General features: G+C 43.8%; 1 protein-coding gene across 1 annotated transcript in view; it reads left to right on the plus strand.

Moving 5' to 3' along the window:
• Positions 1-7478: 7478 nt before the first annotated feature.
• Positions 7479-17032, plus strand: part of EXT2 (exostosin glycosyltransferase 2) — a 91342-nt gene continuing 81788 nt past the window's right edge. Inside the window, 3 exon segments of the mRNA XM_068399495.1 lie at positions 7479-7569; positions 9432-9991; positions 10164-10253. Coding sequence (XP_068255596.1) covers positions 9456-9991; positions 10164-10253 — 626 coding nt within the window. The 5' untranslated portion in view covers positions 7479-7569; positions 9432-9455.

The following is a 17032-nucleotide window of genomic DNA, read 5'->3' on the forward strand; positions in this document are numbered from 1 at the left end:
TTTGCAGGGTAATTTTTTGACTAAGCAGTATTGTTCAGTCCCCTCTCCTTCCTCTTTTCCATTTTAAAAGACACTTTCCTGTATGATGGTGATAAAGTATTTCAGTTTGAAAGTTTCTTTCACAGATGCAAAGCTTTTTAATTTCTGGTACTATAAAAAATTAGGTATCTTAAAGGAATTTAAGCTGTTTTTTCTGCATACGTATTAATCCAGAGTTCAAGGAGATTGCCCATGAAAACTGAATGGAAGTGCACCTTTCTCCTCCTGTAATTTGTTCTAATAGTAACCAAGTTTCATCCTGGTAGCATTATGGAATCTGTTTATATAATGAATTAGAGAGGTGAAAGATAAAATTTAGGCTAAATTCTGTGCTGTCAAAGCAGTTGGAATTTGCTGATCACAAATGAAGAACCATCTTCTACTCTTCTGATCAAGCCTCCAATATGAAATTGGAAAGGCAGGAAAAAAATCCTTGGTCCCATGAAATACATACATCTTGCTTATATTTCTTCTCTGTAGTAGGAGAAGGGTAGTATTGAGAGTTAACAGGAAATTCAGTTTATTCTTTGGTTCAATCTTCAGTAAAACAGCTTTCATTTTGCAGTTACTTTGTGAGGTGGGATGTCAGTGACTGATGGCTCACAGCGGTACCATTGTGGCTGTGTTGGTTTTGTTCTTGAGCATTGTAGATTTGGGCAGATGGGCATGTCATAATGAGTGACAAAAGCATATGCCTGTGTCATAAACCAAATTACCAAGGTATAGGTAGTAAATAATTAATGCGACTGCACTTTGGTGAAGTGACAGTGGAGAACTGCCTGGACAGTGAGAAGGAGAGTCTGACCAGTGGCTGAGGAGAAGATGGTGCTGCATGTGGTGGCTGTTAGAAGTAACTGGTCCCTCTCTCCAATGCCAGCGATGAGGCAAGGTTGGTGAGGTGATTGGTACGATGAGTATATGGGATAGTTATAAGCATCATATTTGCTTATTAGTTTGGCATTTGTCCATGTACTATATTTTTAACTACATTCTTTGATTATTATAATTTATTTTCCATTTGCTCTTGGGTGTCCACAAAGAAAGCTATAGCACAAGACAGGTCTCCTTAATGGAATGGGAGGTGAGGTGTACCGCCAAGACACAAATGGACTTACTGGTTTGCCCCCCTCATACTTATGTATCCCAAGGAGAGTCTGAGCAACAAAAATTTAGGGAGAAAGCTCTTTGAAATGAAGAACTGGGTAAGACTATAAAGGCATTAGTTGAAATGGTATTTCACGGGATTCCTATAACAAACTCAACCCATTAATTACTCCTAATTTTCTTTTCTTTTGGTGTTCTGGTCACTGCTATGATTGGAGTGTGTTAATATACAGTAGTAACAATTAATATAATATGTTTTTCACCCATAGATGTTTACTGCTCAGAAAGCGGGTTTATTGTACTGTCTCTGTGTGGAAGCAGCTAGTAAAGCACACCTCTCTGTAGGAAAGAGGGTGTAACACACTTTCAAAATCCTCCAGCTAATATAATGTGGCCCACAGTCACTTCCATCTGAGCTTGCTGTAACTCAAAATAACAGGACAGACACACACTTTGTTGCATGGAATATTTTCCATGTTTTTTTCAGGTTTAACACCTGCCTGAGGAGGTCTCCACTGAGGAATGTTAGCTTGGTCACAGAAACTCAAAATGTAACTGGAAGTGAGGCTGGAGAGAAATGTGATGTTAGGAGTCTGCTGTTGGAATAAGCAACATTTGTTTTGACTGTACAAACCCCATAAATTTTGAAAATGGCCTTTACTGGTTGAAAAGAATTGGTAAACATTTAGAAAGTCCTGTGTATATGTATATAGAAATTAAATCGACTCTTATTTGCTGTAAGAATACCCTGACAGAAAAAACAGACTCTGCCTGTACAAATTGTTTGTTCCTTCTGCTATCTCCATGTTAGATGTTCTCTCTGCTCACTATTTCTCATCATTATTATTAATGGCTTTTTTTTTTCTGTCTGGCAAATCTCTACAGAAAAAAAAAAGATAGATAAATGATTAAGGACTGTACCCTCTCATTTCTTTCTTTTACCAGTTTGTCAAGCAATAGGCAAGTACCTGAAATGATGAAGCCAGTCAGATCTACATTTTTAAAAAATGCTGCATTTCATCTAAAATAAGAAATGCCATCAAATGAGTATAACATTGTGCCTTCATTACTAGTGCCCATTGTAATCAAACAACATGATAAAATCCACTTTGCATACAGTTTTTGTGTTCAGGTTATCATTCATTTGAGCACAGAGAGAATCCTAGTTTCATGGTCCTTGCCATGTCCAGTCTTTCCCCCCTCTCCCCCCGCCCCGCTCCCTACTCCAGAGAAATGTTCAGCATTTTTAGGTTAGAGGTGGGAATTTCCTGCACAGCACTGCTCTCGGTCATAGAAACTTCCCTAACATACATTTCATGTCTACCCTTGATGTGTCCATGTTTGTGGGAGGGGAGAATCTGTGAATCTCCAAATGATTAACCTGTGTTACACTGCAGTTAAGCAAACAGCAGAGGTGGGGCCCATTCTAGATAAATATTTATGAAGAATCACGCATGCTTAAGGAACGAATCTGTGAAGATGGGTTTTCCCTTAGAGAAACTGAATAGATCCCAAGCAAAATATCTGTAATATTCACTAATAATTTAATAGTTCTCTGCCTTAACTGAAGAAGGGCACCTGCTCGAATGTACTGTATGATAGATCTTTTTTCTAAATAAATGAATGCTAATACCTCAATTGCTGTCTTTTTCTATTAGAATGCATCCAACGGAGAGTACAGCTGGGCTGACTGCTATGTGCTCCCCCCATCCCCATAACCACCCGGCTCCTTAAAACCTGCCTTGGGGTCAAATTATCATTTATATTGACAATTTCCCTGCAGTCCTCCTCCAGTTACTTAGTTACAGAATCCTTCTGTCGCTCTCATGCTGCTAGCAGAGTGGTGATTTCATTTAATCAGAGAGATGGTGGCACACAAGGGCTGGATAAAAAAACCTGATGGAGGAAGCTACATGAATCACACACACACACCCCCCCTCCTCCCCCCCAAAAAAATGTATGCATCTAAAGTATCAGGCATGCAAAAGGGTAAAGCTGCTTTTGCACTTTTAATTGCATATGCAGCTATTTTTGTAAGTTTGGCTGACCAAACAAGGGGATTGTTTTGGTTCTTTCCGAAGCAATTCAGACTGCATTATGAAGAACAGGGCAAGGTAACCTACAAGGAGATACATATATACAAAGAGATGTGTATTCCATCTGAGAAAATCAGAGTGGCAAGATACACTCATTCTTCATTCCAATTAATGCTTTATTTATTACCAACTTAGATAAAACACCAACAACTGACTAATGACAAGATCCTAGATGATCTGCAGCTGACAAATGTACTAAAGAGTCTGAGATGGTTATAAATACTCTACTTTTTGTCCTCAGTTTGTCAGGATTGGTTATTTTTAGCAAATAGCCAGTCAACCTTATCAAAATGAACAATCAAAAATAGTCTGGAAAAACACTGCGAGGAAAGGCTATTTTTAGCATTCTGTCTATTCTCTGCTGCTATCCAGCAAGGTCTGATGGCACAGCTCATGTACGAGCACTTAGTTATTCTAGGCGAATGCTTGTCATGACCCGTTCTTTCCCTGAATACCTCACTGCAGAAAGCATACAATTGATTAAAGATTAATGCAGCTGCAAGCCGTGACAGCTGAAAGCTTTAGGGAGGGGGGAACATACACTGACAGAGCGTTTCTATCTGCATGTTTCTGCCACATTATAGTTTCTTTGAAGGGAACGCTTGCCTAACTGAATCTCCTCATGTCTCACATCCTTCAGTGGGAGCTAGAGCAGCAGCCCTCTGAAGTATATTTACGTTTCTTTTTCCTCTCAATTCAGGAAGGCAGTAGAGGACATAGAGTTACAGACATCAGACAGGTCACTGTATTGACAAACTCCATCAGTCACAAACCAGCAGCACTGCAGGTGTACGATGGACTGGCATAAGAAACAAAACCATGCACTGGGCTGCTAGATACTGTTTATTGATCAGACTAATTATAAACTCAACTGATACAAATGAGGGTATCATTTGCTTGAAAGACATAAACCAAAATGGTGAACCAAGGCAATGATCTGGCTGTTACAATATCCTCCTTTCTCTTATACTAGAAACTCTTTCATTTAGTCCAGTACCTTATATACTGGTAGTAGCCATTAACAAATTTTTCAGGAAAAAAAAAGAGCTATGATTTTTCAGTTATGCTATGCCACAGGTTGAAAATAAGGTAGAAAAGCTGTCCCCAAGCCATTAGTTTTCCTCTTCATGTTTGCCTTTTAAAATTATCTCCTTTTATTATAAAGGTGTTTTCAGAATGTGCTGCTTCCAGCGTTGACTGGATAAGGTGCACCATAATCTCACATACAGCTGCTTTATGTGTGTGGAGGCACAGTAGCAGAAGGCTCTCTGAGTGTTTCTTTTTCTTCTGTACACTGATCATCCCAGCAGAAAATACATGATGCCGTATGCAGCAGCAGGCAAATGCATGGCGTGATGGTAAAGCCCTTAAAAACAAATTCCCAGACGACCTGCAGAGTCATATAAAGCAGGATATAAAAGGGCAAAGCAAAGAGAGGTAAATATCTGATTTCTCTTGTGTATTTATGAAAATTGATAGCCCGTTATCCAGATGCTGATGAATATTTTTACAAGCTATAAATGGCAACCTGGAGTCTAAAAATAGACACTGTGCTGCAGACTTGTCTGGCTTATCTACATCACTAGAATATAAACAGGGTCCCTGATGTGGTTTCAGGGAAATCTCTATCAAAACAGACTACATTCTCCTTTTTTCTTACTGTTTTGAAATAAAATAGCTGATGCTGCTTGCATTTCTTTAATTCTACCTTTTAATGAAATTGCGCTTCTTTTCAGATTTTCCTACAGGGATGAAACGACCATCAAGCCTCTGTGAATATTTCAGCTACAACTGATTTGATGCACTTTCTTCTCCCTGACAGAGCAGGGAGGCAGAGGAAGTGCCTGTGGGCACTGCACGGGCTGGCGCAGGCTGTGTTCAGTGGCCCTCAGCCACACGTGGACCAGCCAGTGTCCCCATCATGCCAGGCGGCCGCGGACTCCCCTCCCTGCTTGGTCACATCCAGGCACTGCTCACGCTGATGAGTCCCAAGGCAGCAGAGATCCAGTGCTCGTCCCAGCAGCCCCAGCACATGAATGGTGCCCCTTCCAATTCACAAAATTGGACACGGTCCATTCACACTCCAGAAGGAGAGTTCCTGCCTCTGATTTACGGACGGGGCAGCTCGCAGCAATTTCAAGCTGATGGGTTAAAACCAGAAACATATTATGTGCTCTAACAAACCCTAGTAACTTGCGCTAGGGAGGAGGAAAAAGCCAGCACCAGAGTTCAGAAAGGATGCTTTAAGATCTACGGGTCCTTTCTGTTGTTGGCTTTGAATGTCACAGACAGGTTGAAGAAGGAAGCAGTGAATCTGAGGAGAATGCTACATCACCTGCCATGCAACGTGTGTGGGAAGAGGTTGAGAGAAAGAAGAGAAAGCACTACAGTGACAGCATTTCTCCTTTCTTGTGGGAGCACCGAGCTGCCTCTGTGCATGCATATGGACGGCTTTGCAGAAAGCGGTTTTCCCAAGGGCAGGTGAAGTGAAAGAGAACTAACGCATTGCTGACAGTCAAGACTGCGTAAGGACACTGTACACTGAGGGTGAGGGGGAGAGAGAGAGAGACTCAGTTTAGAGCAGGTACAGGTACAAACCCCCCATCCTTTCACAAACAGACATTATAGGATAGTACACCATCACCTCACCATTGTATAAATATATAAAAATGGATACAAGAAAAATTGAAGAGGGGAATAACACACTTCAGGCCAGCAAAAGCTGACACTGGGAGAGACACATGGTAACAGTCTTCTGAACAACCAAGGATTACAGGATAGGACCAGAGCTGGCCTTCCTTGTATCCCAGGCAGCAGAGAGCAGGTAGCAGAGTGGAGATGCTTCTGGCCCAGACATCAGGTGACTGAAGGGGCTGCAGCAGGAGAAATTAGCATGGCAGGATGTTGCTGAACTCTGTTAGCTCTGTGGCTGTTGCAATGTTCCCTGGAGACCTGCAGCTTTACAAAACAGAGGACTTGCTCCTCAAACAGCCCGTATCTGTCCTCAGAATGGCAGGAAAGGAGAGCCGGTAAACAGGTGAGAAGTGTTTATGGGTGGGAGATGTATAGTCATCCCTGTTTCCACCTCAGTAGCACTGAACATAGTCAGGGTCTGCTGGTATCAGCCCAGAAAGCAGAGAAAGGTAAAGAACATGGGTACCACATGCAGGGACACTGCACTGCTACTGCCGAAATGTCTCCACAATGTTGCAGTGTGCATGATTCAGCTGCAGCATCTTACCTATTATTTTTTTTTTTTTGCAAAGGGTCAGTTTGCCTACAGACCAAGTCAGGTCCTGTTTCTGGGAATGAAACCAGTGTCTGTGATTCCTGCACAGCTGGAGTTCTGTGCAACAAATTTGTCCTGCTCTGTCTTCTGTCAGGAGAGGGGTTGGTTCAAGTTACTCTGGAGAATGATTTGGGAAAGGTGTGTGTTTGTTTTTTTTTCTCACTTAAGTAAGTGGGATCCAGCAGGTTGGAAAGTGACACACGACACAGAAGTCCTCAGTCAATGAGAAAGCCCAAAGTAGTTTTGGAAAGGCGCACAGAACTGGAAGACAGTGAGCCAGGAAAGCAAACGTATGGAAAAACAGGGTGGTGGTGGCACATTGGTACAAATTTTGTACACCTGGATAAACACTAATGTTGTCACAGTAGCCTTTCTGACTGGAGAGGTGACCCTTCAGCGGGGAGACACCTTCCCGAATCCCGCAGCCAGGCTTCAGTCACCAGGGTGGGGCTAAATCTGGCGCAGTGTTGGAGGGAAATTCACCAGCTATAAAGAAAACTCCCCAAAACCTAAAGCAGTCTGCGGAGGTGAACCAGGCCCAGGCGCCCGCCCGGCGTGGCAGGGCCGTGCGCGGGCAGCGGCCGCGGCTGCCCAGGCAGGAACATGAGGTGGCGGGGAGGCGAGGGCACGGCCTGTGCCTGGAAGCGGCTGCAGTTTGAGAACACTGGCTTTCTTCCCCTAAAATACGGCCAGAGGGCGTCACACCCCCGCACCCTCTGGGTGCCGGCAGGGCCGGCGGGCAGAGCAGCACGGCGGCCACGTCCCGGCCCCGCAGCCCCCCGGGCCCTGACCCCCCTGCAGCTCCGCCCTCCCGCCGCCGGGGGGCGTCCTTCGCGGTGGCGCGGCCGGACGGCGACGCTCTTCGGCCGCGGCTGGGTGGTGGCGCCGGCGGGTCGCGCGCGTGCGCACGGCGCTGCTGCCGGACCGGGACGCGGCGGCGGGCGGCGGGGAGCGGCGGCGGCTGCCGGGCGAGCCCCGCTCCGTAGGGCCGCCAGCGAGCTGGCGGCGCGGGCGGTGGGGCCCGAGCGACTGCGGGCGGAGGTGAGTCTGGGCGGCGGCGGGCGCGGCCCGCCGTGGCTCGGCGCCGTGTGGGGTGGCTGGGCTGGGCTGTGGCGGGTGTTGCCGGCAGCCCCGGCCGTGCCGCCGCTCCGGGCCTCTTGTCCCTTGCCCGCGGCCGTTCTGTCCGCTGGGCTGCCGCGGGTGGGCAGGTGGGGGAGCCGCGGCGGGGCGGTGTGTTCGGGGCAGCGCGGCCCCGGGGTCGGCCGGGGCCCTCCCGAGGCGGCGGCGGCGGCGGCGGCCCTCCCAGGCGGCTGTTACCGCGTCTGCCACCTCCCGTCGTTTTTGTGCCACCTCTTTGGCTGCTGTGTCTTATTCCTGTTACTTCACAGAATCGATGCCAGGTTGGAAGGGACCTCAAGGATCATCTGGTCCAACCTGTCTTGGCAAAAACATGGTCAATACTTCTAGTACTGCAAACGCTAGCAGACCTTGTCCTGTGCCTGCAGGTTGCCCAAGTGGATTGTGCTCTGTGTGATTAAACAATTCCATAGATGCAGAGTTACATTTCATTGAGGTTTTTTTGCCCCAGCCTTAGGTCTAGACAGCTTTGCTAAGTGACTCAAATGCTTGTTGCAAATGTGTAATCTTTGTCCTGATGCAAGTGGTTCTGGTGACTCCACAGCATTGGAAGAGGCTGTCCAGGGAAGTGGTGGAGTCACCATCCCTGGAGGTGTTTAAAAGATGTGGAGATGTGGTGCTTAGGGACATGGTTTAATGGTCTTGGCAGTGCTAGGTTAACAGTTGGACTTGATGATCTTAAAGGTCCTTTCCAACCAAAACAATTCTGTGATTCTAGCATCTGTCCTGATAACAGCATCATGCATGTATTGTCTTGTACAGTAGGCTTTAAAAGCTGTCTCCAGAATCAGAATGTGAACGTAAATTGATGAGAGCAACTGTTAAAAGTGGAATATTTATTAGCGTCTGAGATTATTTTTGTTCAGGTTGGATTTCTTTATTATGGAAGCTTTAGTTGAAAACCTGAACAGGTTTTTGCATGCAACAGGTAGCTGATTCTTCAGTCTTTAGTTAATATAAATTGCCTCTTGCTGGAACCACAATTCTGGGTGTAAAAACTTGTAAGAAACATCAAAGATGACAGTAGTTGTGTGACTCTCTGACACTTTACATTACATCGCATTTTTTACTACAAGTGTTATTCAGACTACAGTGAACTATTATTTAAATGCTTTTCTTAATGTGGCTGCAGTGGCAGCTCATAGAACACTTTTTCGCCCCAAAAGACATATGGACAAAGATGGCAAATTAATTCCTGTTTCTTGCCAGAAGTAGTTTAGCATCATTCTGGTCGGATATGGTGAGGCTCTTGTAAAATTCAATTTGAAAGCACCTTTACATTGGAAGCAGTATCATGATCCTAAGTTCTGTGTGATGGCCCATTATAAGCCCTTTGCAGGGTATCCAGGTTGTTTCTCTTCACTTGTAGATGAGTGTTTTATTTTTTTTGTTAGTATTCACTAGGAATACACTTAGACGTAGATGAAGTGGCACCTCTGAGGACTCACTACTTCTGTAGTGTCTGAGATGTCTTCCTCTCCTCGTTGCCCAACCCATGCCCTTTTCTGACTTGTGGTTGTTAACTGGCCAACATCATTCCATTACAACCAGGCCCAGCAGATCAGCTTCATGTTGTCCTTGCCACATGGCAGTCCCAGCTGGCATCTTACGTTCCGGTGGGACATGTGAGCATCTGAAGAAATTTTACTGCAATCTGCCTAGGCAAAGAACCTGACTTGAAAGGGTTAACTGGATATTTCTGTGCGTTGTGATAACTATGTATCTCTTCCAGAGTTCATACTAAAACCTGTCTTTTTATTTTGTAGAGACAAGAGATAATTGATTCCATTATGTGTGCGTCAGCCAAATATAACACCCGGGGTCCAGCCCTCATCCCAAGGATGAAAACTAAGCATCGCATCTACTACATCACTCTCTTTTCCGTAGTTCTGCTTGGCCTAATCGCCACAGGAATGTTCCAGTTCTGGCCTCACTCTATTGAGTCATCCAGTGACTGGACCGTTGAAAAACGCAGTGTCCATGATGTGCCTGTGGTCAAGCTTCCTGCTGACAGCCCCATTCCTGAGCGGGGAGACCTCAGCTGCAGGATGCACACCTGCTTCGATGTCTATCGATGTGGCTTCAATCCCAAAAACAAAATCAAGGTATACATCTACTCACTGAAAAAGTATGTGGATGAATACGGAACATTGGTGAGCAACACCATTTCCAGGGAATACAATGAGCTGCTAACTGCCATCTCTGACAGTGAATTCTACACTGACGATGTCAACCGGGCGTGCCTTTTTGTGCCATCCATAGATGTCCTCAATCAGAACACGCTCCGTATCAAGGAGACAGCTCAGGCTTTGGCACAGTTACCCAGGTACTTACTGAAACTTCAGTGTATGAATTTAAAGAACACAAAGTGGAAAAAACTAAGGTTAATGCAGGAAGGGAGGATGCAGTGAGTCAATGCCAGAGCTAGGCTTTGACAGAACTTAACATCCGTATGTAGAGAACACCTTTCTAATTGTCTGTTTCTTCTTTTGCCTTAGGTGGGATCGAGGCACAAATCACTTGCTCTTCAATATGCTGCCTGGAGGGCCACCAGATTATAACACTGCCCTAGATGTTCCTAGAGATAGGTATGCGTTTTGCTTGTTTGAAGGCACAGATCTGGGTTTAAATGACATTGAAGAAGCAACAAGCTCAGTGCAGCTCACAGCAAAGGACATGCTCCTTAGCGTTTAAAAAGCTGGAATATGACTTTCTCTCTTCTCAAAAAAGGGAAGTAGAGCAGCCTTTATCTTGTATAGGACAAGTGTTTGCTCCTGAAATCTGACAGTTTAGCCCCATCCTTGATTTTATACGGGATGCGGCTGACAGCATTTGCTCTTAACTGTTGGGCTTGCTGTAAGGATGTAGAATCTTGAGGTTAGACCTGTATGTTGTGTGTTACTGAACCTGAACGCTTTACAGAATGTCCCATTTGATGCAAATTAGAAGTTCAAAGATGACTGTAGCTAGGAGTTTCTGACAGAAGTCAGGTGCTTCAAGGGCATTTTAAAGCAGCTGCTCTACTTGACAACACTATGGTGAATTTATATAGTTTTTGTTATCTTAACAGTTACACTGTCTTAGTAACTAGAGAAATGGTCTTAGTTATTCTCTGACAAGTGTGTTTTGAAAATATTTGCCAGAAACTTAAAAGGCATGAATCCTGAGCTCAATTTTCACTTGCAGAATAGTTTGCTTTTGGAAGAGGAAAGGCGGTTGTAAGGCAAGGAAAACTGGAATAAGACAAACTTATTTAGCTTAGGTACTGTTACTGAATATGTTTCTACTAGATTAGCCTGTATGTGCTTAGTTTTGCTGAGTTAGGTGCTGTGTAATCAGTACCTCTCTTGAAGGTCAAGGTTAACTTTCTTCTGCCAAATGTCAACAAAATCTTGCCTGAGATACGGGATTTTTGCTAAGATGATTGTGTATGGAGTATATCTTGATTTCTTTGCACCAAAGACGATTTAAAGCATCCTTCAAAGCCAGAACAGAACATGTTTTTTCTGGACATGTTCAAAGAGTAAGTTTACTCATTGTAATTGCATCACAGACTGTGAAGATTTTACTTCTCTGTATGAAATGTTATATGCATGAGGGTTAGCCTGAAGAGGGCAGTCAAGCATCATTCTCACATAACCAAACCTGTTAATCTGTTAGTAAATACTTGTATTTGTTATCTTAAGATTTATACTTCTTAGGGGGAATTTTCATTTGACAATGCTCTGTTTAATGGAATGGACTGCTCTGGGACTGTGTTTGTGAATTCCTGTGTCTATCAAGAAGTAGATTTATTAATTGAATGCAGTAGGTTTCTTACACTGCACAAAGTTGTTTGTTTTTTTTTTTTTTACTTTTTTTGGTGTCAAATGTCAATTTATATTTGGCCTTATGTGTCTTGGCTTAGTATGAAGGAAATGTATTATTTTGGTAGGTGTTTGTTCTAAGTGTTTGTCATGCTAACATGGAAAGCCGAGTAATTTGAATGAAAAAATCAAATCTTTTGGCATACAGCTGTTGTCGTAGCTTGCCAAACTGACTCACCCTGCAACTGTGCAATCACTAGCTGTAATACATAAGACAGGCAATAACGGTGCTTGGGATGGAGAAGAGGTGGAAACTCCTTTTTGTAGGCAGTCAACAGTTAAGACTGTACTCAGTGTAGTACAGAACCTGTACTACAGGTCACAGGTGCGAAGACAAGGGATCTCTGAAAAAGTCAGTAGTGTGGACGTAGTCCTGGAAGAGCCCGAGTGGTGTAGCATGAGGGTACAGTATGATTTTGGAGACGCCTGGAGATCTTAGTTCATGTCTAACAGAACAAGTGACCTGGGTGTGTTTTCTTAATTTGAGAATGCCCACAGGTGTTACAGAATGGATAGTTAACAAAGTGTGAAGAACAGTTGTTTGTAGCATCACAGGGTGAGATGCTGCAGGCCAAAATAAAGATACATTGGCAGAGTTCACTTGGTTTTGAATGACTGGTCTGAACTGTACCAGTACAAATCCAGAAAGACTGGAGTTGTGGGATTTTGTGGATCGCTTGTGAAATACACAGGTGTAATATTTGTGAAGTTTGCACAGGGAGTGTGGCCTGCCTTCTCTATTCTGCATGTATCAGAGATCATACGTAGTTGAACAGTAGTGGATCATGAGGTTTGAAAGAGTTGTGTTCTGTTGATTTGCTGCAGAATATTAATCCAGATAAAATAAGACCTTATACACAAAGGAGAATTCAGTTATATGATATTTTTACATCTAGAAAAGTCTTTAGCTAAGTTACCTCACTAAGGGGTTGTTTGTTTATTAAATCTTTAAATCCAATTTCCAAAGACAGTGTAAAAGCACTTTATTCCATAATTTCAAAGATGGAAGTCTGCCTTGTGGACATGGAGGCTATGTTGCTGGTATTCACTGCCATAACACATGTAATCTCCTGCCATAAAACTTATTTTTTAAGTGCTTTATTATTTGTTAATAAGTGCTATTGAATTTGGTACAATAATGAGGATGAAAGAATCTCTTTTGCAAAGCTGCTCTGTAGCTGTAGAATTGAACATATGAACTAAGATATTTTTTGTTCTGCTTCAGTTGATGAGTTGGGTTTCAGTGACTTGTGAAGTTTGGCAGAAAGCTGATGATGATGGCAGCTGGGCAGAAACATTTAGAGTACAGACCAGTTGGGGCACTTCCTGGACAGAAAGAAGGATCAATATCTGTAAAGTGGTGAAAAGTTGCTCAGGAACAGGCTCATTCCTCACTGATCAGTGCAATTTAAAGATTATCTGTCTTGGGTACATTAGGAGTTAGTATCTGTACTCTTACTGCACTGTACAATGAAAATCTGAGTGGAGTTATTTAACTGGTGTTGGTTCCCTGTGGGTTTATTTAGGTAAAAGTCTGCGTGACACACACCTGCTTTCTCAAGGTTGATGAGGTGCTGTCATGTTTTCACTGGATCCAATTAAAACAATCTGGTTGTAGTTCCCCAGTTAGGGGGGGTTAAAAAAAGAGGGGGATATGAAGTGCAAGAACAGCAACACCCAAGCCAATTTTTTCTCCCTGCTTGTAACTGAGTCAATATGGATAACACACAGAACTTGAAGCTTCAAGGATGAGACCTAGTCATAGCAGCATTGTACTTGTCACCAAAGGGGGAGCGTTGGAAAGGAATCCAAAATAATCACTTGATTTGGAACATAAATTCTCACTCATCATGTACTTGATTTATCATCCTGTTCTTGAGCTGATTTCAGCTCCTACCATAGTTTGTGTTCTGAATGAAGAGTGATAAAAGGCAAGTTGTTTTGATTTTGTAGTTGTCATCAAGCTGAAATGCATCTCTAATCCAGAGCCTGGGATTTTCAAAAAGCTTCTTAAACGACACTTAGGACTGCTTGCTTGACTACTTGGGTGAAGTCAAATTTATGGCAAAGTGTGATCATGGTGTTTGAACAACTGTGCTGCAGGTCAGAGCAGGAAGTGAAGTGTTCCATGGGACATCTGGTGGGGGTTAGAACAGGCAGAACATATTGGTGTTTATCTGGGCTGTCATGTTCTGATGGGAAAAAATGATAGGTCTTGAATGATAATTAGGTATAACAATAATCTGTTGTATAACAGCTGTAGAAAAACTGCTTCTCCAAACACTATACTAAGGATTTCATTTAGTGATATCTGAAAACAAGAATATCAGCTAATGGATTGTCAGTACCTCTTCCAGTCTCACCTTGACATTTTGTTCTGATGCGTCTCTTCTGATTTACTGATGAGACATGTGCCTGCTCCGATTTGAACTGTGACAGTATGCAAGGTTGTGATAATAAGGCTTTTGGCTGTAATCTTAGCTGCTACAATGGGTACAGCTCCTCAAGATCCTTTCTGTAGTGCCTAGTGTAGTGGTGTATTTGTGTTCTGCTTCTTTCCACAGAGGAGGAGAAAAATTGGAATTGGAGAAATACCTTTCTCCAAACTACTTTGTATGGTACCTTAACCAGACCCAGTATCCCTGGGGCAATTTAAAGTATAGTACACGCTGCTGTTTGGTGACAAAGGAGTGAAAGTTTGATCAGCTATTTGAGAAGTCTCACTGAAGAAGCTGAATCTGAGCTCCTTTTGGAAATAGGATGATGTGTTCATGGTGCCACCTGGTCACTGGAGATGAAATGGCAACTGAAAAGCTGGTGTCCTCTACTAGTGTATTTCAAAGAAGCCTGATTTGGGATAGGAGGTAGTAACAAGCCTGTTTTTTCTGGCATTGTGAATGACACATGCTTTCTTCTCTACACATTGTTCTCTTCTGTTTCTTAAAGCTCTTCTGTGTGGCAAAGGGTTGTCCTATCTAGGAAAAGCCACAGACAATAAGGGTCATCCTGTTGAGAGGTTGAATTACATCTTAATTTATTAATCTTTGATGATTCCCATGCTCTCTAGCACATAGTGTCCCAAGCAGCCTCTACTGTCAGAAGTTAGTTTCACAACACACAGAGTTCTTGTTGTCATGTTTTCTGTTTATAGCATTTTTTGTGTAATATAAAAATGAAATAAATTTCACTAGTTTGTGTGATCACTTTGAAAATACAGTTGCAAATAACTCTGTTTTATTTTCCAGCCTGAGAAGTCCAGAGTCACTGTAAGCTGCCTGTCACGGTTTAAAGCTGGGCTGGCGATTAAACCTGCGGCAGATGCCCTCTGTTATCCCCCCCCCCCCCCCTCCCCCCAGAGGGAAAGGAAAAGGGAAAAGGGAGAGAGAGACTTCTGGGTTGGAAAATTAAAACAGTTTTAATAAACTATAATAATGAAAAAAATAATAATAATAATAATAATAGAAATAATCAAATATATACAAATATATATACAAAACCAAGATTGAGCTCCCCTGAAGTCAGCCACGTCACCACCGGCACTGCAGGGCAGGCTCCGGGAAGGCCCAGCCTGGGCCTAGCGACGGTCGAGAGCTGGATTCAGGAACGCACGGATCGGGATCGGGGGCAGCAGGAAACAGACGGAGTCCTCCCTGGACACCGGCCATAGCAGAAAAGAGCGAGACCCTCGTGATCCCCCCACTTTATACCGAGAATGACGTGTATGGGATGGAATACCCTCGTTGGTCAATTTTGGGTCACCTGCCCTGTCTGCTTCCCACTGCAGCTGCGACCCCCCTTCGGCTCTTCACTCGTAAGCAATGAGGAATTCAGCAGTGACCTTGGTTTCTCTCAAGAATAAGTACAGCAAGAGCCTTTCTGCACAACATCCCTACCGGTGCCTCAGTGATAACTACAAACTTCGAGCGTTATCAGTCCTGGAAGCAGACACTGTCTGCAAAAACATGCAGTTAGTTAGAGGAGACTTAGCTGAAAGTAAAAATCACTGAAAGGAAAATCGGCCTGGTTTAGGCCAAACCAGGACATTCCACCCCTTATTCCATACCATTCACGTCATACTCAAGATCACCACTAACTTTCATTTTAAAATATATACAGATAACATTAGTTTATGATTCATCTCTGTACAAAAAAAAGTTCATCAAGTTCATTTAGTTCAGGATTGTGGGTTTCCATCTGGCTAGGAGTCTCCCAGGGTAGGAGAGATGATATGAGCTTTGTCACAGTTCGTGCCCACGGGTTGCAGGTTAAAGATGTCAGTCTCGAGGAGGTTACTGGACTCCACTTGCAGCTAGCTCCGGTCTCATCACCACTGCTTCAACCTGAAAGACACTTATGAACACTGTTAGTATTATGCAGCAATTAACATCATGCAGTTCAGAATTAAGTATTCTCACCCAAGATCAGATCACCTTCAGGGACACATCGGACTCCACCATCCTGCAGCATCACCCACCAAGTACATCCAGGTCCTTGAGCAAAAGCAATCCCATGAATGGGTTTACCTTTGCCCGTAGCAGGAAGAACCCAGACAGTTTTTCCCAACAGATTCCTTTCATGCACCACAGGGACTTTATCCCCTTCTATTGTATGTAAAAGGTCTGACTGAGCAGGGCCAGCTCGGTTGATAGATCCTCTGGTGTTAACTAGCCAGGTAGCTTGTGCCAAATGCTTATCCCAGTTTTTAAAGGTTCCACCCCCCATTGCTTTTAGGGTAGTTTTTAACAGCCCATTATACCGTTCAACTTTCCCAGAGGCTGGTGCATGATAGGGGATGTGATATACCCATTCGATGCCATGCTCTTTGGCCCAGTTATCTATGAGACTGTTTTTGAAATGAGTACCGTTATCCGACTCAATTCTCTCTGGTGTGCCGTGTCGCCACAAGATTTGCTTTTCGAGGCCCAGGATAGTGTTCCGGGCAGTGGCATGGGGCACAGAGTATGTTTCCAACCATCCGGTGGTCGCCTCCACCATGGTAAGTACATAACGTTTACCCTGGCGGGTCTGAGGGAGTGTGATGTAGTCAATTTGCCAGGCCTCCCCATATTTATATTTCAACCACCGCCCCCCATACCACAAAGGTTTTAACCGTTTGGCTTGCTTAATTGCGGCGCATGTTTCACAATCATGGATAACCTGTGCAATAGAGTCCATAGTTAAGTCCACCCCTCGGTCACGAGCCCATCTGTATGTTGCATCTCTCCCTTGATGACCTGAAGTGTCATGAGCCCACCGAGCTAAAAATAGTTCACCTTTATGTTCCCAGTCCAAATCTATTTGGAACACTTTAGCAGCCTGATCTGCTTGTTGGTTGTTTCGATGTTCCTCAGTTGCCCGACTTTTAGGTACGTGAGCATCTACATGACGTACCTTCACGACTAGTTTCTCTAGCCGAGCAGCAATATCTTGCCACAGTTCAACAGCCCAAATAGGTTTACCTTTACGCTGCCAGTTGCTTCGCTTCCACTGCTTTAACCACC

Source organism: Nyctibius grandis, chromosome 4 (assembly GCF_013368605.1).
Source record: "Nyctibius grandis isolate bNycGra1 chromosome 4, bNycGra1.pri, whole genome shotgun sequence".
Lineage (NCBI taxonomy): Eukaryota > Metazoa > Chordata > Aves > Nyctibiiformes > Nyctibiidae > Nyctibius > Nyctibius grandis.